Genomic DNA, 23,896 nt, shown 5'->3' with positions numbered 1-23,896 from the left:
AACATTCTATTCTAGGGTGCACCAGCACAGTGCCATAACTCTGTGCATAATAAGCGGCAGGACAGATGATTACAATTCCAGCGAGTTCTAATTTATATTTTGGCTCTTTAGATGGTTCTGTGGACACTGTGGTCGTTCACTGAGGTCACAGTGGAGTTGGGAATGAGGACTCATTAAGTTGACAGATTAGGACTGTTCTTCTTGCTCATCAGGGGGGCCATCCCTATCCGATTCTCATTGGCCCTCTAAAGGGTGAAGTCAAGTGGCTGCTGAATCACGACTGCATGTGGGCGCAAAACACTTGAAGAAGGAGACTTGTTTACTGTAATGGCAGAGGGAACGGAGAACGATTCCATGCCGGATTTGAAAGAGCTGGAGTGCAAGCTTGGGATGAAGACGCCGGAGAGCCTTCTGATGTGGATGAGGGATGCAGCTCAACGCCAAGAGGATCCTGGTTGGAGTTCAGATGATGTGGACAGAGTGGATCATTGCAATGCCAGCGTCGCTGACAGTTTCTGTGACAAGATTAGACAGTTGAAACTGGAGATGGTAAAGATTTGCACTGTTTTCATATCTGTCGTTCATTTAGGTGGTAGTTTCTAATACAAAGCAATAGCCTACCTGTTGATCTGTGTGTGTGTGTGTGTGTGTGTGTGTGTGTGTGTGTGTGTGTGTGTGTGTGTGTGTGTGTGTGTGTGTGTGTGTGTGTGTGTGTGTGTGTGTGTGTGTGTGTGTGTGTGTGTGTGTGTGTGTGTGTGTGTGTGTGTGTGTGTGTGTGTGTGTGTGTGCAGCCTATAGTAGGCCTACTGTACAATACTGTGCATTTGCCTATAGGTTGTGTCTTACTTTTACACTAACTCATCCAACTTGTTCTAGTTTGTTGTGGAGTTTTCTTGATTCGGAGTAACATCGTCACCTGAATGTTGAATAATTGTGATAGACAATGACAGCGGTTTCAACACGCTCCTGCTGTCTTTCCATCTTTCACCTCCATTCATTTGACACATTCCAACATTGAATAGGCCTACCTGTTTATCTGTTCATCTGCCTCTAGCTATCTGTTGTCTCATCATCATCACCCTCAGTCTTCTCACTCTGATTTATGCGATTTATGTCTTATATAATAAAAATCACACGAGTGTGAAGTGAGGGTTGCTCTAACCACTCTTACTGTATCATCATACATCACATTCCGTCCTCGGGAATCAAATCATTACAAAAGTCATTCCGGCCAATTACTTCACTTTTCTGCCCTCAATTTTATCTTCAATATGTACTTTTCTCAGCCAATAAAATCATCGCTATGGGGTGATAAGCCAATCGGGCAGCGGTGGTCTAAGGGTTAGAGGAGTACCCTTGTTGCCGAAAGGTTTCCGGTTCGATTCACCAGACGGGCAGGAAGAATCTGGGTAGGTAAGTGATTGGTCATCAATCACTCACTGAAGTGCCTTTGAGCAAGGCACTGAACCCCCAACTGCTCCAACAGAATAAGACCGAGGTAGTACTGGTCAGCTCCCAGGTTTTAATGTGTGTGTCCGTCTGTGTGCTTCTATGTGCTACTAACTAATGTCTATTACAACTGCTGTTCTAAATCCTTTAGACCCCTTATTGACCTTATACCTACCTTGAAGCGTACCTTAGTTACATAACCATCAACAGCCAATAAGGCACCACCATTCTTATACCGACATAGATACATACACACATGTATACATACATACGTTATACCTTTTACCCACCCAACATTGAAACATATCTTACATACCATACATACCATGATACATAACATACATACGCAGCCGACCACAGTACTTGCACGCTTGCACATGCTCTTAAGGTTCCAGACTTTCAGCATGTCTAAAATGTAACCGGGAGCCAGAACTTGCATGGCTTTAAAAGTTGTCAGTAAAATCTTACAATCAATTCTAAAACTCACTGGCAGCCAGTGAAGGGAGGCCAGGACACACCTCCTAGAGTTGGTCAATATAGCTGCTGAATTCTGTACAAGTTGGAGACGAGAGATAGCCTTTCTGCTGAGCTCAGAGTACAGTAATCTATATTCTAAGGTTCATTGGGCATGCACGCACGCACGCACGCACGGACACACACACACACACACACACGCGCACACATACACACACACACACACACACACACACACACACACACACACACACACACACACACACACACACACACACACACACACACACCTATATGTGCACATCATGCAAACACAGGCATCTGCAATTAGATTGTCTAATCATTAGACAATCTAATGGACAGATGGATTATAGACTTTAATCCACTGGCTCTTAAGGTGGGGTCCAGGGACCCCCAGAGGTCCAGGCAAGGGGTCTCCAGCTAAATTACTGGCAAAATAGCAAAATAGGCACTTTACAAAGTCTGTAATTTTGACAGTGTACAACTACAAATGGAACCAAATGGGCCTGTAGCCCTGTACACTGTCAGAGGGAAATTACACTCATGCAGATTATGCAGTGTATACCGGGGTCCTAGACATAAAAATCCCATCAAAAGGGGGACCATGGCCTAGTATTAATGCATATCAAACTGAGGGAAATGAAACGGTTGAGATACTTGAGAACGACTGGTCTAACCCACCCTGACGCTCCTGCAGACCTGCTTGCGTTCAGCCGACGTGAGGATCCTGCGTCAGCTGGTAGCGGTACACGAGGGCATCGAGGCCGTGCGCTGGATGATGGAGGAGCGCGGCGCCCTGGCCAGCCGGAGCAGCAGCCTCAGCAGCCTGGTCACCATCGAGGGGCTTGGACCCTCTATGTCCCCCTGCAGGTATATATAAATATAGACCCTCTATGTCCCCCTGCAGGTATATATAAATATAGACCCTCTATGTCCCCCTGCAGGTATATATAAAAAGACCCTCTATGTCCCCCTGCAGGTATATATAAAAAGACCCTCTATGTCCCCCTGCAGGTATATATAAAAAGACCCTCTATGTCCCCCTGCAGGTATATATAAATATAGACCCTCTATCTCCCCCTGCAGGTACATATAAATATAGACCCTCTATCTCCCCCTGCAGGTATATATAAATATAGACCCTCTATGTCCCCCTGCAGGTATATATAAAAAGACCCTCTATGTCCCCCTGCAGGTATATATAAAAAGACCCTCTATGTCCCCCTGCAGGTATATATAAAAAGACCCTCTATGTCCCCCTGCAGGTATATATAAAAAGACCCTCTATGTCCCCCTGCAGGTATATATAAAAAGACCCTCTATGTCCCCCTGCAGGTATATATAAATATAGACCCTCTATGTCCCCCTGCAGGTATATATAAAAAGACCCTCTATGTCCCCCTGCAGGTATATATAAATATAGACCCTCTATCTCCCCCTGCAGGTATATATAAATATAGACCCTCTATCTCCCCCTGCAGGTATATATAAATATAGACCCTCTATCTCCCCCTGCAGGTATATATAAATATAGACCCTCTATCTCCCCCTGCAGGTATATATAAATATAGACCCTCTATGTCCCCCTGCAGGTATATATAAATATAGACCCTCTATGTCCCCCTGCAGGTATATATATAAAGACCCTCTATGTCCCCCTGCAGGTATATATAAAAAGACCCTCTATGTCCCCCTGCAGGTATATATAAAACAAAATAGCAGATCTACAACCTGTTACTTTGTCAGAATTTGTCACAATGCAATGTTGAGGTATTTTTACGAAATATTGTGATAGGCTAGAGTCCATATCGCCCAGTCCTACTTTAAGATCTGAAAATGATTCTTTTGAGTTGAGTACTAAAAACATTTACTATTTGCTCTGGCAGGGAAAGCCCCAGTCCAAGCAGCCAGCCGGATCCACATGACACTGTTGTTGGTGAGGAATGTACAGGAGAGTCTGACCTCGACAATGATCTCTCAGATTGTGCTGAGAGCTACTTTGACACGCTGAGCCGTGAATCTGCGAAAGAGAGGCCTCCTTCAGCCTCCACTCCCACACCTGGTTTCTCCATGAGGGACGGGCACGGGTCAAGCACCTGTCCCGGCACTCCCATCAGTCTGGTCAGTGCCATGCCGCTGAAGCTGCAGGACTCGGGTGCAACACAGGACTTCAAAACCTGCTCTGAGCCAGTCAGGAAAGCCTTGGTCAGGGCAGTATCTTCCAGGACTGCCAGGAGGAAGGTGACAAATAATTCCCCAAACCAGAGTCAAACGCACTATGGTCTCCCTAAGGAGAGCCCCAGCGCGTGTAAGGACGATGTGAGAGAGGAGGAGAAGAACACGCCCAGTAGAGAGGGGCTTCTGTTGGGCTATGATGCTCAATGGCACTGGGTGGAGTCCCAAGATGACGTGACATTTTTATGAAATTCCATAATAGCCTAAAGCACAATTTGAATTGACTGATGATAATCCTTGGGGTTTGGCAGTTCAGTTCATATCCAATGATTGCAGCGGACCTTGCAGTTATGAAGTGGTTAGACATGAATTAGATCCCACAAATACAGGATCTGTAGCCTACTGTATGTGCAGTATGGTTCGTGGTTCTGGTGATAGAAAATAGACTATTTATAACTTTTGCGACAGGAAAAACAACCCAGAGATAGGCTAGACAGTTTTGAAAGGAAATACTGTACTGCATACCATGAAGTTGGGATGTTTTATGTCTTTACTTCATGTGACGAAGAGTGAAGAAATGTCTCAGTAGTCAGTCAGGATGAATTGCACACAATTAAATGCATTGCTGGTGCATTTTAAAGTCACTGTTTGGCTGCTCAGTTGGATGGAAGTGGAATTATCACTGAAATGCTGTTTAGAATTTCATCTGTTGGGTCATGGTTTTATCATTCTGTGTATTTATTAAAGCCACCGGAAAGATGGTGTCATATCTGCACATGTACACATAATTTGCCAATCACTGCTTGTGACGTAAACATAGGGCTTACAAAATTATGCTATAGCCTACTGTGTTAACATTTGTGATGTAATGAGAATTGTAAATTATTATTATTTTTTGTAATAAAACATAACATTAATTTAACACAGTATACATTTCTCTTTTTTTAATGAAACATTTTCTTTCCCTTATCATGAATCTCCATTGAGAAAGCTTGTCAATTGCGCCCTCTAGTGGCGTAGAGAAGATGGACGACCATGTCAGTGCAATTACGTGCTATGGAACAGGTGCCTTTTGTCTTTGCAAGTTGTATTAGTCAGCTGACGTTTATAGACACTGCAACGGGACGACATAAACTTGGACCCATTTCATTTGGAATGTTTATTTAAATCGTCAAAACACATACCTCGCGTTACCCAGTAGTGGTGTAAAGTTAACCACATTTCTAGACTTGTACTTTTTATGTACTTGTACTCCACTCCATCTCAGAGTGTGCTTAATACGCCACTATAATTATTTGAAAACTAGTACTTTGTAGATTTTGATTACTGGTAGATCTGCTATTTTCTAGAGACGTTTTAAATACATTTTGAATACCAGACTTTACTTTAACTTTTCTCCATTGTGGCATAATTGATACTTACTGGATGCCCAGATTTACCTTGCATGCCCACTCTTATATGTGCTCCACCCCAAAGTCCGGTGCCCAGGCCCCAGTTAGAGTATACTCTATGGGCCCCAGTTGTCCCTATAGTGCCCAGAATGTTTTGGTGCCCACAAAAACATGTGAGAACTTCTTCCACCACTGCATGGCGCGTCACCATCCACAATGTCAACATTGTCAACCCTGTTGTCAACACCCACACGACACGCTGCTCAGCCTCTGACGTCACATATTGGAACCAGGAAGTGTTCTAGGTCAAGTATTTGCCCCAGATAAGGTAGGCAGCATACATACTATACTGTACGTACACCTGCCTCTGATGTTGTCAAAGAAACATGTAGCTCTTCATAAAACCACAGTGGAAATATGGACGCACATGTTCTACGGAGTGTGCTTTTTATTGCTCTGACCGTGGTGTCTTTAGGACACGGTAAGTCTGTATTCTTTGTAAACGTTACTTCATAAAGGATATGATATGATATGAAGTCTCAATATTGTTAGCATGTTAGCTAACTTGACAGCTAGCTTCAGTTGGACGCCTGTATTATTGGCGACAGAATGAAGACGTCGTTTGGAATGATGTCCTTTTAAGTAAAATCAAGTATACATGATTATAACATGCTATACACATTCGACAATAAGGTCTGACTAATATTTCTACAGTTGCTACAAATTGCTGCAAAACCTGTATATCCAGTCATTTTGGGACAAACAAAGAAGTTGAAGGATACAATTAAGTCTGATAATGATGCATCATTCACATTCATATTATACATTACTTAATATATCATTATACAAGTATAATGTTTTGGACAAAATGGCCCATTTTCAACAGAAACTGCCCACCTGTCCTGTATCCCCTTTTATGTACATATAGTGAGTGATACAGTATGATACAGTAGTGTCTATAGAGTATAGACTAACGTCCCTTAAGTGTACTCATACTTGGTACACTGTGGTAATATAACTTGCACACAATGTAAATATGCATACACATGTAAAGAGAGATTTTACACATATTACACACATTACTGATTTTTGTTGATCACGTTTGTATCGTAATTATTATTTTTATTATTGTAATGTACTGTATACTCAGTCAGTGTACCCACAATTGTTATTTATATTGCATAGCATGTATCATTTATACATGTGATGAATACAGTTGCATTCAATCCTGACTCTCAAGTACTTGCTATTTTTCTTATCATTTTAAAATAGTTCTTAAATCTGGAACATTATGTTGTGATGAAAAAGATAGGCTTATTCATTCATTTTTCATCACAACAGATTTATGGAACATTCAGGGGACCTCCAGGGGTCCTTGAGGGAGTTCCAGGTGGTTTACCGGATTTTGCCGTTTGTGCCAAATAACACCATAAAACCGCCATTACCCTTTTCATGTCGCGCAACCCATAGAGGGTGTTCGTGCACCACAAGGGGTGCACGCACCACAGTTTGGGAACCCTGACTAATGCATGTCAAACTATGGGTCCTTGAAATTAAACGGGTTGAGAATCGATGTTAGAGCTGTAAAATCTTCTCTCATCTTCTCCCTGGCATATCTTTTCAAATGTCAATGTTTCTATGTCAGTGGTACTCAACCTTTTTCATGTCAAGGACCACCAGAATTATCTTTATTTGGCCCCCATCTGAAAATATGTTGTTCCAGGCAGGTTCCCCAGGAGCAAAGATTTGAGTTAAAAACGTTCGCTGTGAAAGAATATATATTGAAAGATTTGTGCCACATTTTCACGATTTTTCAAAAATTGCAGATCTACAAGCTCGTTGCTTGTAGATCTGCTATTTCTTAGTATAACATAGTGCTTAAAACACCAAAAGGTGTTCCAGACTCCCGTCCAGAATGGGTTAATGTAAGAGTGAAAATAGATGTGACGTGCTGTGTGCTTGTTTGCCTATATCACAGTGATGTGAGGTGTTGTTTAACCTCGCCTCACCAGGCTTTCCACCACCTCGGAGGAAAGCCTGGTCTCTGTTTCAAAAGTCCGTATGATCCGGCCGGGAGCGGATGATATCGTTACGTCATGTTGTAGTATTGTTTTGTAGTCGACAGGCAGGAACAACGGGCCAGCAACTTATTTTTCCCTCAAACCGATTTTTCTTAAATAAAAGCTCTCGTAGCTTGTATCTTTTATTGAGAAAAATCGGTTTGAGGGAAAAGGAAGTTGCCGCCCCGTTGTTCCTGCCTGTCGATATCATCCGCTCCCGACAGGATCATATACCCTAAATGAAATGGTGCCCAGGCTACGTGTTGTGTGCTTGTTTGTCTATATCACAGTCTACACAACTCTTTAGCCCGTGACCCAAAAGAGAAATTAGACATTCCCCCTGGACCCAAACTAGTGGAAACAGCAGATCTACAAGTTCACAACGCGGCACCTCGTAACGTTGTGAGCTTGTACAGTAAATCGGCTACTTTGTTTTCAATTTTGTAGAATTTCTTAGATTTGTTTTTTATTTATTCAAGAAATTACTTAGGAAAAACCACTTTACTTAGTAAAGTGGTTTATCCTGGTAAACCATCCCGGTCGCGTGAATTCAAATAGTGTCTTCTTCAGAACGGTTTGGCCCCAATCGCTGCAGAAGACACATGATCATGTGAATTCACATGGCTAAGAGTGGTTGATGTAAACACATAACTGAGCTCTGTCATACTATAATATAAATACAAGGTGTTTGTTTGTTTGTGTGGTTTCAGATGGACAGGTGACCTTCGTGTCAGAAGTGTCCTCTAAGCCTGCACAGAAGCTGTCGCGGTACAGCTGGTTCGGCAGTGTGAGGTTGCAGAGGTTCCACATTCCTGAGGATGCGGCTGTCGCCCGCTGGCTGTTCTCTGTGACTAAAGGCACCGGGTTCCACTGTGGGCAGCACAACGTCTCCATGTGAGATACTGACACTTCCATCCATTCTTTCTGGCTTTCTTTTCCTCCAGACCAGTGCTTCTCAAACGTTTTAATTTCAAGGACCCCGATAAGAGTGTACAAATGGAACCAAATGGAACAGTAAGGGTTCCATGTGTACTCTCTCAGAGTAACAGACCTGTATAGTCTGGGAGCCGTGGGGGTGAACGTGGTTTCGTCTGTAAAAGTTTTTTTCTCAACTGATTCTTGTAGCTTGGGGTCACCTCTTAAGGGTGCCCAGTGATATCCCTTGGACACATTTGCTTTCTACAGTGTTTATACATGAAAGTGGATGTGTACAGTGCATTAGATTTAATATTTACTGTATGCATTTTTAGATATTAACCCCTTCATGCCCAAAACAGCAATATACCATGCAGTTAGATTTATGACGTTTTATGCAGAATTATCCATTCAAAGGCTTCAAATTAGCTTTCTACTTCTACTTTCTCCTATCTAATATCACTAGTGTGGTGACTATGGGTGCCTTGGCAAGTGTGGTGTGCTATGCTACATGTGTGAGTGTAATACCTGTGTAATAGTGTAAGAAGCTTAGGGTGGTGGTGTGTATGTAAATGGAAAGGTGGGTGTTATATAATGTGCTGCAAGTCTATCGATGAGCCCAGGACAGAGGTGAGGGAGTTTTTCTGGGAATCGATGTTGGGTGTGAGTGTGGAGAATGTTCTGGGTGGTGGGGGTACCGTAGGTGTTGCCATGGCCGCGGAGGCTTTCATGGGAATGAACAGGCCTATCCTGAGCATCCTACACCAAAACATTGACAGGACATTGTGCATGACAAACCATGTACTCTAGTCTACAGTTACACTTTTGGAGTTACATGGGTTTGCACTCTTGCAGCCACATTTTATAATTTCCAAAATGTAGTCTGGTTTGCAGGTTTGCAATCATCAGGTAGATTGGTTGGGCTCAGTGATATGATATGTCTTTTTTCCATCCAAATGTCTCTGGGTCCCATGCTGGTGGAAGATTCCCTTCTCTGGGTCCCATGCTGGTGGAAGATTCCCTTCCACATTTCGCCATGAAGCTGCTTGAAAGTGGGCCCTCTTAACATTCTCAATTATTGATTCCTTGGTTGGTGGTAGCGCAGCTAGGTTTGGAGCAGATGCATGTCTGTCCTTCCCATTATTTTCCCCCCAAAACTATTAGTCTGGTGTGTGACATGTCGCTGTACTTCTGTATGCCATAACATGCTGAGATTAAGGCAGACGCTTGGTCAAAGACTTGCTGGAATGGTGCATCCATGTTTCCCATAGCAGATATTTTGTATAGTGCTTCCAGGACCAAACCATAGTAAGATGCTACGGTGTCACATCCTGATATGGCATGAGCTGGTAAAATTGCTTGGGGGGGAGATCATGGGGAAAGGACTGGAGATCAAGACAAGAAAAAAACCAAACTCCAAATCTACCGCATAATTCACAAAAGTTTGACTGACTGACTGTATAATCTTCAAATGGGTCAAAGTGTACAAATACGGGTACATTTGGTTCCAAGTGTACAGACTCTATGGAGCTATGGGGGTCCGTGGCCTAATGCATATCAAACTGGGGCACCTTGAAATTCAGCACTGCCCTAAACAACTTCTTTACTCATTTGTATTGTGTGTGTGTGTGTGTGTGTGTGTGTGTGTGTGTGTGTGTGTGTGTGTGTGTGTGTGTGTGTGTGTGTGTGTGTGCGTGTGCGTGTGCGTGTGCGTGTGTGCGTCCGTCCCAGTCATATGCGATGGGGCGCTCCACCGGTCATAGACCCAGTGGGTACAGTGTTCCCCAACACCACACTGTGGAGTCCCGCCTTCTCTCTGTCCCTGCTGGTGACGTCGCAAAACTCTGTGACCTTTAACCTCTCGGCCCCGGCCCCCGGGGACTGGTACATTGCCGCCCACTTGCCGGAAGACGACGGGAGGATTGAACAGAAGGTGTGTGTTTTTTTATATTTTGATATTGAAAATAATTCATAATAATACAGCGACCGCCCTAGAATTTCTATCAAGTTCACTAAACTTTCAAGAGATAATAGGGTCTTTAAGCAACGACGGCTACGGCAGTCCGCTCCGGCAACCGGAAATGGATCAGTGCTCGATACAGCCCTTTCTACTACGGCAGACCCTACACTTACACGTAGTGTCTACAACTCCATGTCATAACCATGTTTATTGAAATGATAGCTGTCATACTTTTACACCAATTGCTCTCTCTTATGCTGTGTAATGTGTTGGCATGCTCTGAATGAAGAAATAATACTAATACCATATGTCATATTAACCATGTTTATTAAAATAACACAGATTGCTCCAGCACCTTCCTCTTTCCACTGCTGATCATGTCCAGCTGTTACTGTAGCTGACGCGCGATGGGGTGTTAAAGAAAAAAAAAAAAGTTTATGTATGACACATGCATAGACGCGTCACCATGGGAACCAAAAATGGATGGGAACCCATCGCCGACGGCTGTTTGCTTAACGATTTTGACAGCTACGGCGATTGCGTCATAGCCACCGTACTTCCGCGTAGCGTAGCCTGAAAACCGTTGTTGCTTAAAGTCCCTATTAACAACGTGGACTGTGGTATTGTATGAGTTGTCTGGAGTGACAGAGAAGTATGTTAGAGTGGAGCAGGACATGTATGGAAGTTGTAAGACAGTGGTGAAGTCTGCTATGGGTGTGACAGAGGACTTCAAGGTGGAAGTGGGTCTGCATTCAATAATGAGCACTTGTTCGCTATGGAATCCCCATGGACTATGATGTGTGCAGAAAGCTGCAGATGACATTGTGATCTGTAGTGAGAGCAGTGAGCAGGTAGAGGAACATATAGAGTGGTGGAGACTGAGAGGCGATATGTCCTGGAAAGGAGAGGAATGAAGGTTAGCCGCAGCAACACCGAATACTGTGTGAATGAGAGCCAAGTCAAGTGGAACAGTGACGTTACAGGGAGCAGTCGTAAAGAAGGTGGAGGACTTTAAGTACTAATGGTAAACATTCCAGAGCAATGGAGAATGCGGACGGTGGTGAGACCTGGCTGCTATGTTGTATGATTTAGAGACAGTCGCACTGAGGAAGTTAGGATGCAGAGCTGGAGGTAGTAGAGAATATAATGTTGAGGTTCTCTGGGAGTAGCAAGGATGGATTTAGGATCAGGAATCAGAGGGACAACGCATCTTAGATGTTTTGGACATAAAGCCAGACTGAGATGGTTTGGACATAACTACTGTATAACTGCAGCCAGCCAGCGGTGTTGAGCAGAGGAGGAGGGATAGTGAGAATATCAGTACTTGTTGAGGTAGACCAAAAAGGAGATTTAATATGGATGTAGTGAAAGAGGACATGAAGTTCGTTGGTGTGAAAGAAGAGGTGGTAGAGGACATGGTGAGATGGAGGCTGATGGTTCACTGTGGCGTCCCTGAAGGGAACAGCCCAAGGGAAAAGAAGAAGAAGCAGACACTCTCATCTAGAGTGAATTAAAAATTGAATTGAATTGAATTACATACAGTATGTTCATATTGTTGGTTGTCTTAAGGCGTATTGTTTGCTCTTCCTTTGTGAAATATGCTCGCTGCCCTGCTGCCAATACAGTTGTCATGTTTGTGATTGATTGGCCATATGTTGCAAACACCGGCCCTTTTAGCTGAACACACTGGCTAGATGAAGTAATATTGGGTTGACTTAACGAGTTGATAAGCACCATTGTATTGTTGCTCAGCAGCACCGTGACTGAGGTTGTTAAGGTTAGTGAAGTCACATAATGAAAAGATATCCTGGGGACATTGAATTTGCTTTGTAGTGGTCTCTGTAGTAGTCATACAGCAGTAGAAACAGCAGTAAGAGTGAATGATAGTGTTATAGCGAATCATAGTGAGACAGCAAACTAAAGAATATTTTGTTGTCGTTGGATAAGATTTTGTCTACAATTCCATGCTGTATTGATGTGGTACCATAGGAGAGATAACAGGCAAACGTTGATCAAAATAACAATTCTATATTATATATTATATCTTGTAAGACCTCTTGAGAGGGTAAAATGAAACCGTACGGGTCCATTTGGTTTCATTTTATGCTCTCAGAAGTTAAAGTTAGTGTGATTATGTCCAACTATAATTCACTATCACTGATATAGTGAATCACAGTGAGACAGCAAACTGAACTTCGCAACAACCCGCATTTGGCTGCAACTTGTCCCACAGGCATTGCGAACAGGTTATCTCTGCTCAACCTCATTCCACACAGTGGAGTGAGCTCTAGTGATTTATTAATAGGATCATTAAAACAAGTCATTTTGTCATACAGGGGTTTCCGTCGTGCACATACTTCTTGTTGCCTCAGCTGTCAGTCAGGAGAGCTGTTGACACGCCCATCCTACAGCAGGCCACTCCTCTCCTCCAGACCGCCGCCGCCGACAGTCCTGCACGCCTCAAGTAAGTAAGTGTGTGTGTGTGTGTGTGTGTGTGTGTGTGTGTGTGTGTGTGTGTGTGTGTGTGTGTGTGTGTGTGTGTGTGTGTGTGTGTGTGTGTGTGTGTGTGTGTGTGTGTGTGTGTGTGTGTACTTGAACCCTCTATACGGACCTGTAAAGAGCTTGGACCGGTATGCTCTTATTTCACTTTACACAAATTGATTCGCCAAAAATAGCCGATTTGGAAGCTTAAGCAACGCATTGTGAGCTTGTACATGTAGATATGCTATAGTTGCTGAATGTTCCCCCTGTATAGGGATGCTGTGATTAACAAAAGTGTCACTTTAAGTTTTAAGCATATTTGGATTGTCGCGATAATATGTTTAATCACAATAAATTCTACAATAATCATGACATGTAATTTTCATATACCCCAACCCTACCTGTACAGGTCTCAACTACTGTAACTCTGTAACACCGTCAGAGTTAATCTGCAAGTCAAAACAGTTTGTCCAAACAAATTGAGTTTATACAATGTCATGGTAGCAAGGGGTTAAGCATGTCTATGGGTTTTATAACAATTTATCCAATAAAAAGTATTAACAAGAGCTTTTGACTTACTAACTTCATTGGGTACACTCAAACACAGATAATTATTTTCCTGAAAAGTAATAGATATTCACTGTCCATGGTGCTGACGTCTCTCCGACTCCCCATGCCTCTGGTGGCCAAGCTTGGAGATTCGGGCCCAGAGTGATAGTGTAACTCCACACAGGGTTGACATGTGGTCCTTTCACACCTACCCCGTTTAGTCCATTTTAATCTACTGAAGTAATTCAGCCTTGCACACTGATATCTTAAATCCATAACTTATTGTGACCTGTCACCATACCATAATGGTACTGTCTCACTCGTCTCATTTAAGGAGTGAAATGCTTGCCATCGCGTCTTGTCATCTGCTCATATTGTTCACCTTCTACATAATCGATAGGAGCTATACTGTAGTATGTCTGATTATGACTGCAGGTCACATTTATTATGAAATCGTACATTTCCAGTCAGTCAGTCACTCAAAATCCCCATACATGGGAATGCCCCCATATATAGTCCCCAGGTCTCGTGACATCACTGTCCATTCAAACTCTAGACGGGCCTGCCCCAAAGTTATTAGTGCAGCCATGCCCGGAAACCGGCGAAAACTAGGGTTCTCAACAAGCCCGAAAATTAAGGCCCGGCCTTACACTCAAGAGAATGTCCCTGCTACCACCCTTAGATCTCCAAATATGGAGCTGACCTGTTCTGACATTCCATATGTTGATCTGACCTCATCAGACCCTGTACACTCAAGGCATGCTCCTTACTGTATATGGCCAGTACAGAACTCATTTCATGTTGATCTGACTCCCCATGCCAAAGCACCAGCGCTCGCCCAGCAAACTGCCGTCAACGAGGCGGATGCGTGTACGTGACCTCGCCCTTTAGGGAAAGGTTTTTAATCATAATTTGTCATTCAAAACCGTAACATTTTACAGAGGCTCTTCACATACGTCATCTTTAGCTAACACTCGCAAGCTTTAACACTGTGACAGCTATTTTCAAGGGGAGCGAAAAGAGTCAGGAGACTGTGCTGAGCGCAGCACTGTGAGTGAGGCAGATCGCGTGCGTGCGTGCGTGTGTGCGTGCGTGCGTGCATGCGTGCATGCATGATTGTATCACTACTAGACTAGCCAGTCATAAGGGGATAGATATAAGTACAGTCATAAGGGAAATGGCATTAAAACAGGGATTTCAAGGACCATTATTTATTTGGCATTTGAGCCACGGACCACCATTTGATGAGACTTTGCCTCTCGGACCCAAAACTAAAGAATATTTTGTTGTTGTTGGATAAGATTTTGTCTACAATTCCATGCTGTATTGATGTCGTATCATAGGAGAGATAACAGGCAAACGTTGATCAAAATAACAATTCTTCTATATTATCTAACTGTGTAGACTTCTTGTAAATTAACAATAATTTAACTCTTGAGAGTGTCAAATGAAACCGTATGGGTCCATTGGGTTTCATTTTATGCTCTCAGAAGTTTAAGATCTGTAAGGGTCCATTTAGTTACCGACTCTCCATCATTTGGTTGGGGACCACCAACCGCCCCAAGGACCACTGGTGGTCCCTGAACCACTGGTTTAAAATATAAGTATAATAATATAAGTCAACACAAAAAACTATTGTTTTTGGTCCGCACACTAGAAGTGAGTTTTTCAGGAAATGGGGGAAAAAAGAACCTGGGCTGCAATTGATCCAATGTAGTTATTATTTAGTCACAAGCTCTTGTTAATTGGTTTCATTGTTTCAAAACACATATAATCACATAATTCATAATTACACTTCTCCACTTTTTACTAAAACTGTGTATGTGACACTATAGTCATAGTGTGACGAAGTCGGGCTTTAATTGATGAAATATGGAGATATTAAGGTTTCTGTCCGACAGCAACGAGGTGTGCACGTTCCGTGTGTTCCAGGTCATTCGTGCCGCAGTTCGCCTCGTCTCTCTCCGTCTCCGTCAGCGGCTGCTCGTGGTTGGAGCTGGAGCACGATCCAGAGAGCACGGCGGCGTGTGCGCTGGTCCTGAGCCTCGGCTCCTCCTCCGCCAAGGCGGGCACGGTGACGGTGAACTGCTCCACCGCCGGCTGCTCGGCAACCCTCTCGGCCCCGCCCTGGAACACCTGGATGCGGGTCGTTGTGGAGAGCGTCAACCGCAATGACAACCGCACTGTCGCCTTCAACGTCACGTCGGTCTATTCAGGTGAGCTGTGGAACAGAATAGGGCTGGGCGATGCGACTTCAACCATTCCTTCTAACTTTTGCCTTGAATAGGATTAATAAATGATAATTTAATATTAATATCATGAAAATAGCAGATCTACAAGCTCACATTTTGTGATAATACACTAGCGTCCTATGATCTCTTAGGTATTTCTGTCTGGCAGAACAAACGTGACACAGAGAAAATAATACCTGGGCACTTCAGGAGAGACTATAAATAAAATATACTGGAGCAATCGACTGGTTAGTCTGGTCAGTCACAATTTTGCAGTTGTGACTGACGTGTCGACTTGCGTCTTCCAGAGTTTTGACTCTTAAGGAAGACGCAAGTGGAAACGTTGGCAACGTTGGCAACAATTGTGACACGTTGGCAAAGAGGTAGGGGGAATATACAAGAACATATAAGTCTTATTTTTAAGATGAGGTTGACTGTGACACCCTGGGGAATATACATACAGTGTTACATACAGGTGGGAAAAGGAACCCAAGGTGTTGTGGTCGTGTCGTTAACACCAGGGCACTTCATATTAGAGATGTACCTATTCCGATGCCAATACCAGTGTGTCATTTAAACAAATCGGGTGCAGTACTTAGTTTAGACAGTTTTTGGTTTAGACTAGTCATTGGTTAGACCAGTCATTAGTCCTACAACTACAAGCTATCTCAAACCCTCACCCTAAACCTAACCTCCCACGGGGCTGCACACCTAAACCTAACCTTAACCCACGTCTAACCAATGACTAGTCTAAACTAAGTATGCACCCCAAACAAATCTAGGACAGTGGCCCACCTGGCCGAAACGCGCCGATGCCGATACCAGCATTTTCCTAAACTAGTATCGGAACAACTGTATACTTCATATGGCAGGAGGAGTTTAAAAAATCCATCTATCTCTCTTACCTCGTTGTCTCTGTCAGTGGACTGTAAGCCGAAGAGCGTCGGCCTCGCGGGGGACGATTTCATCAACAAGCCCCAGCGCAACGGCAGCAGCGACGGCAACTCCACTGCACCCAGCAATAGCTCGGCGATCGCCGCCGAGGTGGTGGACAAATTTAGCGCCATTAGATCATCCAAGGCACCGCTGTCCCCTTCGTCGCCACCATTGTCGCCATTGTCGGGGTGTGTGTGGAGCATCCCGGTGCTCTCAGAGGAGCTGGACGTGCTGTCCATCCGCTACACACCGGTGGACGGGCCCAACGTCAGCGTGGCGCGCACCAACCCCACCCTCCTCACCTACCCCGTGGGCATGCACGCCACCGGCGGCACGCTCAACCTCCAGCTCACCCTCAACACCGTGAGTCTCACTGAAATCTGGAACTCCTCACAAGAAGTTCAGAAACGTAGCTTAGGTCGATTGTTTCCACCGTTTCAATAATTGTACGTATATCATTTTTTTAATCGTTGATTAGTCACCTCACCTTTACAACGAGGTATAACTTGTAAGAATAAGGATCATACAATCGTGTGTGTGTGTGTGTGTGTGTGTGTGTGTGTGTGTGTGTGTGTGTGTGTGTGTGTGTGTGTGTGTGTGTGTGTGTGTGTGTGTGTGTGTGTGTGTGTGTGTGTGTGCGTGCAGACCAACATTACACTGGGGAACAGCAGCAGTGTGGTGGCCTGTCTCAGTCCCTGGGCTCCCGTCCTCGTTCTCAACAACTCTGAGCCCTGCCAAACAGGTGACCGCAGACTACATTTCAACATTACAAATACATTTACCCAAAAATTAACAGTTTTCTGAAAACCGTCTGTTGTATCAGTAGTTCTCAAACTTTGTCATGTCAAGGACCCCCAAAATTATATGTATTTGGCCACGGGACGCCATCTCAAAATATGTTGTTCCGTGGACTCCCAGAAGCAAAGATTTGAGTTAAAAATGTTAAAAATATATATATTCAAAGATTTGCACAAATTTCACAATCTTTCAAAAATAGCAGATATACATGCTCATTGACACACTATGAGCTTGTGTATCTGCTATTTTTTTAAAGCCAAAGTATAAAATGGTACAGATGCTTTCCAGGTTTTGAAAGAAAAACGGGTGGGCTTCCTCTGGAAACTGCCCTTGGTCGGGTGCTCAGCTTTGGAAATAACTTAACTCATAAACCAACTAAGTGGAAAAAGCAGCACTCCAAAATAAAAGATGCAAGATGCAATTTCTCATGTTTATTTGAGAACACTGGCTGGTTTGGAGTTAATCTGACACAGCTTTCTTATGATGGCATTATACATCAACCAATACTCATCCCAGCCAATGGTGGGGATGCGCATGCATGAAGTGAGTGGCAAATTGAATGGCAAAGTCAGTTTAACGTTGTTTAACGTCGTTTTAATGCAATCAGATAGGGCTTTTCTGTTTGGATGTATGGGCTGTGAAGGCCAGAAAGTAGCCGGTCCCGCATAACTTCCTGAAGTATTTGGGGTATGATGATGATGTCACGTGCGTAGCCTCCTTCCTCTGCGTTCTATTAGCTACCTCTGCAAGCTACAGTCACTATACACCAGGAATTATGACTTATATTATGACTTTAGATAATTTGCTTGTGGCCGCCACGCTCTGACTTATGATGCGCTACCAGTTTAAAACATCATAGAATAGGAGAAGGGTCGCACACATGCACCAAGAACTCATTTTCAACAGTTTTATTTTCTACATATCAGGACAGTTCTTCATTTCACGGGTGAATACAGATTTTGAAACATTTCAAATACAATACGATACACAGATGAAGAGCTTTCTGCCTGACAGTAACGAAAAGTACAAATATGTGTTTTAAAGCATAATGCATTTTGTTGATACACAATCAATCAAAACCTTGTGACAATTATCCTGTCTGACAGTCTGTTGCATGTTTAGCTTTGTTCCCAGGCTACAGCCTGCGTGTGAACGCCAGCAATCCCAAGGCAGCACTCAGGCTGCCTTTCCCCCAGTCAGCACCCTGGTACCTCAGTCTGCAGCTCACCTGCAACAGGTAACGCACGCACGCACGCACGCACGCACGCACGCACGCACACACACACACACACACACACACACACACACACACACACACACACACAAAGAGGACATTTCCAAAGAAACAAATTGCTGTAAGTTTACTCTGTTTACATGTACTTCTAAATTGTAATTGACTTTCATTTCTTTGTCGTCATGGCCTCCCAGCAGTGACTGTGGTAATGTCTCTGTGGTTTCCGTGGACCCTGAAGTATCTATCAGCGCCTGTGTGGACGACTGTGGGGTGTATGGAGAGTGTAGACTCCTTAGATCCTACACCTACCTCTATGCTGCCTGCACCTGCAAGGCCGGTATGATGCACACACGCACGCGCACGCACACACGCGCACACACACACGCACACAACCTACGTCCCAGTTCTGGATCTATTCAGGGTTTGAGGTTTTCTTTGTGTATATCTTTTCAGGAAATAGGGGGAATCCAAAGGTAGTTATTATTTAGTCACAAGGGCTTGTTAATATTTTTCATTGGTTCAATGTTTAGAAAAACTACAGACAGACTTAACCACTTTCATGTTAAAAGTGTTCAAAAATAGCTGATCTACAAGCTCAAGCATTGTTCAGTGGTTCCCAAACTTTTTAGCTCAAGTCCCAAAAGAGAAATGACCCAAACTAGTAAAAATATCAGATTGGCTATTTTCACTACTTCTTAAACATTTGTTTTCTAATTTGGAGTTGTTTTTTTATTTCGTTAGATTTATCCATGATATCTATTTATCTATAAATGCTCTAAGTCTCTGTACATCTGTACGTCTGTAATCCACGTAACACAGAGAGACACCATAGGACCATATGCATTGGGGGAGACAGTTCTTATGCATTGCATAAACTGCATAAAACAGAATTCTGGCTACAACAGACATTAAAACATTACTTAGACACACATTAGCAGGCTACTAGTAATGTTTATAGTAGTCTATGTGATATTGTGATTTCCACCCGAGGTTTCTGCCCAACAGCGACAAAATGTGTTTCTGTGCGTGTGTGTGTGCATGCGTGCCTGCGTGCGTGTGTGTCGTGTGTGCGCGCAGGTTGGAGTGGGTGGGGCTGCAGTGACGGGCGCTCAGCTCTGTCGGTGGGTCGTCAGGTCAGTGCTGCCGTGATGCTCACCGTCAGCAACCTGATGTTCATCCCTGCCACTGTGGTGGCCATCAGACGCTGCTACATCACTGAGGCTTCTGTCTACATCTTCACCATGTTCTTCTCTACGGTAATACACTCACACACTCACACACTACACACACACTAACACGCACGCACGCACACACACACACACACACACACACACACACACACACACACACACACACACACACACAGTACAGGGTCAAGCCTTTCTGATGCACTCTCCAATACCTCCATACTTGTAGTTCTACCATGCCTGTGACCAGCCAGGAGTTGCTGCCCTGTGCATAATGGACTACGATACACTACAGTACTGTGATTTCCTGGGCTCGGTTTCGTCCTTCTGGGTCACCATCCTCTGCATGGCCCGCCTCCCAGAGACAACAAAACATGTAAGAAGAACTTGAAACCACACGCACACAAAAAACAAAAAAACAAAACATTGAATCATGTTGTTGGCCTGAAAATCCCTGGATATGAACTGATGATACTATCTTTTTCTTTTGTGTGTGTGTGTGTGTGTGTGTGTGTGTGTGTGTGTGTGTGTGTGTGCGTGTGCGTGCGTGTGCGTGTAGGTTATGTTCATGCTAGGTGCGCTGCTGATAGCCATGTCATTGCAGTTGGACCGCAAGGGTCTGTGGAACATGTTGGGCCCCATCCTCTTTGCCGCTCTAACCATGGCCTCTGCCTGGGTAAGTCTACGTTACAATGTATGCATTGTACATTACAATGTAGCCGATCCACAAGCTTGTAGCATGTGCTGTATTGTGAAACATTAGTGGGATGCCGGAGAAAAACGACTAGGTGTTATTATTTCCCTTTGAACTCACTTGTCGCTCCAACAGATAAATACTGTATCTTACAGAACATAAACATGCTGTTATTAAAACCAGTGTATTTTGATGATACATTTTGATACATTACAAATTCCATCATGTTCATATTTTAGTCATCTGAAATGTTTTAGTCTAGTTTTAGTTGACATATTGCTCTAGTCGACAAAATCTATAGTTGAGTTAGTCGAAAAATAGCAGTTGATTTAGTTGAAAAATATTTTAGCTCTTAGATTGTTGGAGCTTGGCACCCACGTGCAGCCAAGCATAAAATTATCTCTTCTCCACTAGTCCCACCCTAACATTTTAGTCTAGTTTCTACTTGTTGACAAAATTGCCAATATATTTAATCTTAGTTTGTTTTTTTCATCATCATTTAGTCAGTGAAAAAGGGTAGTCGCGGAACATTTATCCTCAAAGTTTTAGTCGCCGAAATCAAAACAGATTCTTCAAATGAATCAATCCCCCCCACACCCCCCTGGCAGGTATACAGGGGCGTGCAGCAGCGGCACTGCTACCCGCCTTCTTGGAAGCGCTGGATGCTCTTCCTCGTCCCCGGGATAGTGTCGGCGCTGATCGGCGTGTGTGTGTACATCTTCGCCGAGACCGAGGACAACTACTACTACACGCACTCGCTGTGGCACGTCCTGGTGGCCGTCAGCATCGTGTTTCTCCTGCCGCCCAGGGGGAAGCAGTGCAGAGACTCCTGGGGCTGGGTCCGAGGCTGGAGGTTCAACTGGAGGCCGCAGCTCTGTGGATACACGCTCTGCCAGAGCGACAAGGACGAGCTCTACACTGTCACATAGCAGAGCTCTACACTGTCACATAGCAGCAGAGCTCTACACTGTCACATAGCAGAGCTCTACACTGTCACATAGCAGAGCTCTACACTGTCACATAGCAGAGCTCTACACTGTCACATAGCAGAGCTCTACACTGTCACCTAGCAGAGCTCTACACTGTCACATAGCAGGATGAGCTCTACACTGTCACATAGCAGAGCTCTACACTGTCACATAGCAGGATGAGCTCTACACTGTCACCTAGCAGAGCTCTACACTGTCACCTAGCAGAGCTCTACACTGTCACATAGCAGGATGAGCTCTACACTGTCACCTAGCAGAGCTCTACACTGTCACCTAGCAGAGCTCTACACTGTCACATAGCAGAGCTCTACACTGTCACCTAGCAGAGCTCTACACTGTCACATAGCAGGATGAGCTCTACACTGTCACCTAGCAGAGCTCTACACTGTCACATAGCAGGATGAGCTCTACACTGTCACCTAGCAGAGCTCTACACTGTCACATAGCAGGATGAGCTCTACACTGTCACATAGCAGAGCTCTACACTGTCACATAGCAGAGCTCTACACTGTCACATAGCAGAGCTCTACACTGTCACATAGCAGAGCTCTACACTGTCACCTAGCAGAGCTCTATACTGTCACATAGCAGAGCTCTACACTGTCACATAGCAGGACGAGCTCTACACTGTCACATAGCACAGCTCTATACTGTCACATAGCAGAGCTCTACACTGTCACATAGCAGGATGAGCTCTACACTGTCACATAGCAGAGCTCTACAGTTCTACACTGTCACATAGCAGAGTTCTACACTGTCACATACTGTAGCAGGGCACGCAACATGACATTTCAATCAATGCACATGACATGCCTCTTCACAACCTGATGCTGATTCCACAAACGATTAATTCAAAAATAGCAGATGTGCAAGCTCACAGTGTGGCATATCTTTTTGAATGAATAATGTAGCCTGGCTTTTATTTTCGTTCGCATTCGGCTAAAACCCTGCTATCACTAAATGCAGCTCCCTGCTAACCAAATACAACCCTACTAAAATGCAACCCTGCTAACCATATGGCAACCCTGCTACTAAAATGTAACGCTGATACTGAAATGCAACTCTGCTACTCTAAAATGCAACCCCATACCTATAATAATGCAGTCCTGCTACCTAAATGCAACCCTGTTACCTACCGTATATGCAATGCAACCCTGCTACCCAAATGAAACCCTGCTGCTACCCAAATGCAACCCTGCAACCTAAATGAAATCCTGCTACTCATGCAACCCCACTAATATAATGCAACCCTGCAACCTAAATGAAACCCTGCTACTCATGCAACCCCACTAATGAAATGCAACCCTAATACCTAAATGCTACCTTCCATGGCAACTCATGTGTACAGCACTACTTAGACCACTCGACCTTTGACCTCATAGTGACACCAGACGAGTTGTTCTTTTTCTTTTCTTTTTTTTTTTGTGGGTGGGGGGGTGGGGGGTGAGCTTATACCCACCAACCGACCACCCAGCCCCCCCCCCAACTCTATAGATGTACATATTGTTACTAGAACATGGAATGAATGTTATAAATATTTCTACGAATGCCGAACTGTAAAATAAGTTTTACATATTTTTATCGAGTGTGTCACATCGAGAGTCCAGTGACGTACATGACTCTATTTATAGATTTCTTATTCTTGTTGCCCTACCTGTGTGTGTCGACCTGAAACCTTGAAACCCCCCCCCCCTCCCTCCCCCTGCCAAACTCATCTCTAAACTGAGGGTGAGATGTGTGGTAAGGTATTTTTCTGTAGGTTTTTTGCCAAAAGTCGTCGTCACACCATGTTGGGGACTTGATCACGCACTGTGTAACTGTAGCAGTGATAAAAACCAGTGGTGGAAAAAGTACCGGTCAATACTGCAATGTAGAAATACTATGACTACCGGTAAATAAATAAATCCGGTAATCAAAATTTACCTGAGTAAAAAGTACAAAGGTATTGGCATCAAAATATACTTAGGCCTATAGTACCAAAAGTAAAAAAGTACTCATGCAGCATGTTCGGTTTCACAAAGTATCATGTACAGTATAAAAATGTATTAAACTCTTTTGAAAATAGCAGATCTACAAGCTCACAACGTGTTGTAAGCTTTTATATTTTGGGCTATTTTCAAATAGCCAAAGTTAAATAGGGCTGAAGTGGTTAATGTATGTTTTGGGATAATTCAAAGTAACTAGTATCTAAAGATGTAAAATAAAAAAGTACAGTATTTGCTCTGAGATGTAGTGGAATCAAACTGGTAAAAAGTATTTGAGTAAATGTAATTACTTACTTTCCACCACTGGTTAAAACGAGTGACCCCAACTTGGGTGAAATGTCCACATTCTGTTCTGTTTTGCCTTCTC

General features: G+C 43.8%; 2 protein-coding genes across 2 annotated transcripts; both read left to right on the top strand.

The window, feature by feature from the left end:
• Nucleotides 1-257: 257 nt before the first annotated feature.
• LOC310871169 (leucine rich adaptor protein 1-like) lies at nt 258-4,368 on the top strand (the record flags this gene model as incomplete). The annotated part of the gene is made up of 3 exons (XM_083782658.1): nt 258-549; nt 2,642-2,814; nt 3,831-4,368. The coding sequence occupies exons 1-3, from the start codon at nt 328-330 to the stop codon at nt 4,366-4,368; spliced, it is 933 nt and encodes a 310-aa protein (XP_083638784.1). The 5' UTR covers nt 258-327.
• A 1,503-nt stretch (nt 4,369-5,871) lies between these two features.
• On the top strand, nt 5,872-21,555 carry pgap6 (post-glycosylphosphatidylinositol attachment to proteins 6). Its single transcript, XM_083781323.1, has 13 exons — nt 5,872-5,991; nt 8,281-8,464; nt 10,217-10,418; nt 12,782-12,909; nt 15,408-15,691; nt 16,629-17,005; nt 17,288-17,384; nt 18,563-18,677; nt 18,869-19,011; nt 19,752-19,930; nt 20,091-20,237; nt 20,421-20,537; nt 21,164-21,555. The coding sequence occupies exons 1-13, from the start codon at nt 5,928-5,930 to the stop codon at nt 21,482-21,484; spliced, it is 2,358 nt and encodes a 785-aa protein (XP_083637449.1). The 5' UTR covers nt 5,872-5,927; the 3' UTR covers nt 21,485-21,555.
• The last annotated feature ends 2,341 nt before the right edge of the window (nt 21,556-23,896 follow it).

The sequence above is a fragment of the Protomyctophum parallelum genome (assembly GCF_964188405.1).
Source record: "Protomyctophum parallelum genome assembly, chromosome: 14".
Lineage (NCBI taxonomy): Eukaryota > Metazoa > Chordata > Actinopteri > Myctophiformes > Myctophidae > Protomyctophum > Protomyctophum parallelum.
Note: the sequence above shows the minus strand (reverse complement) of the source record. Positions and strands in the feature narration are given on the sequence as shown.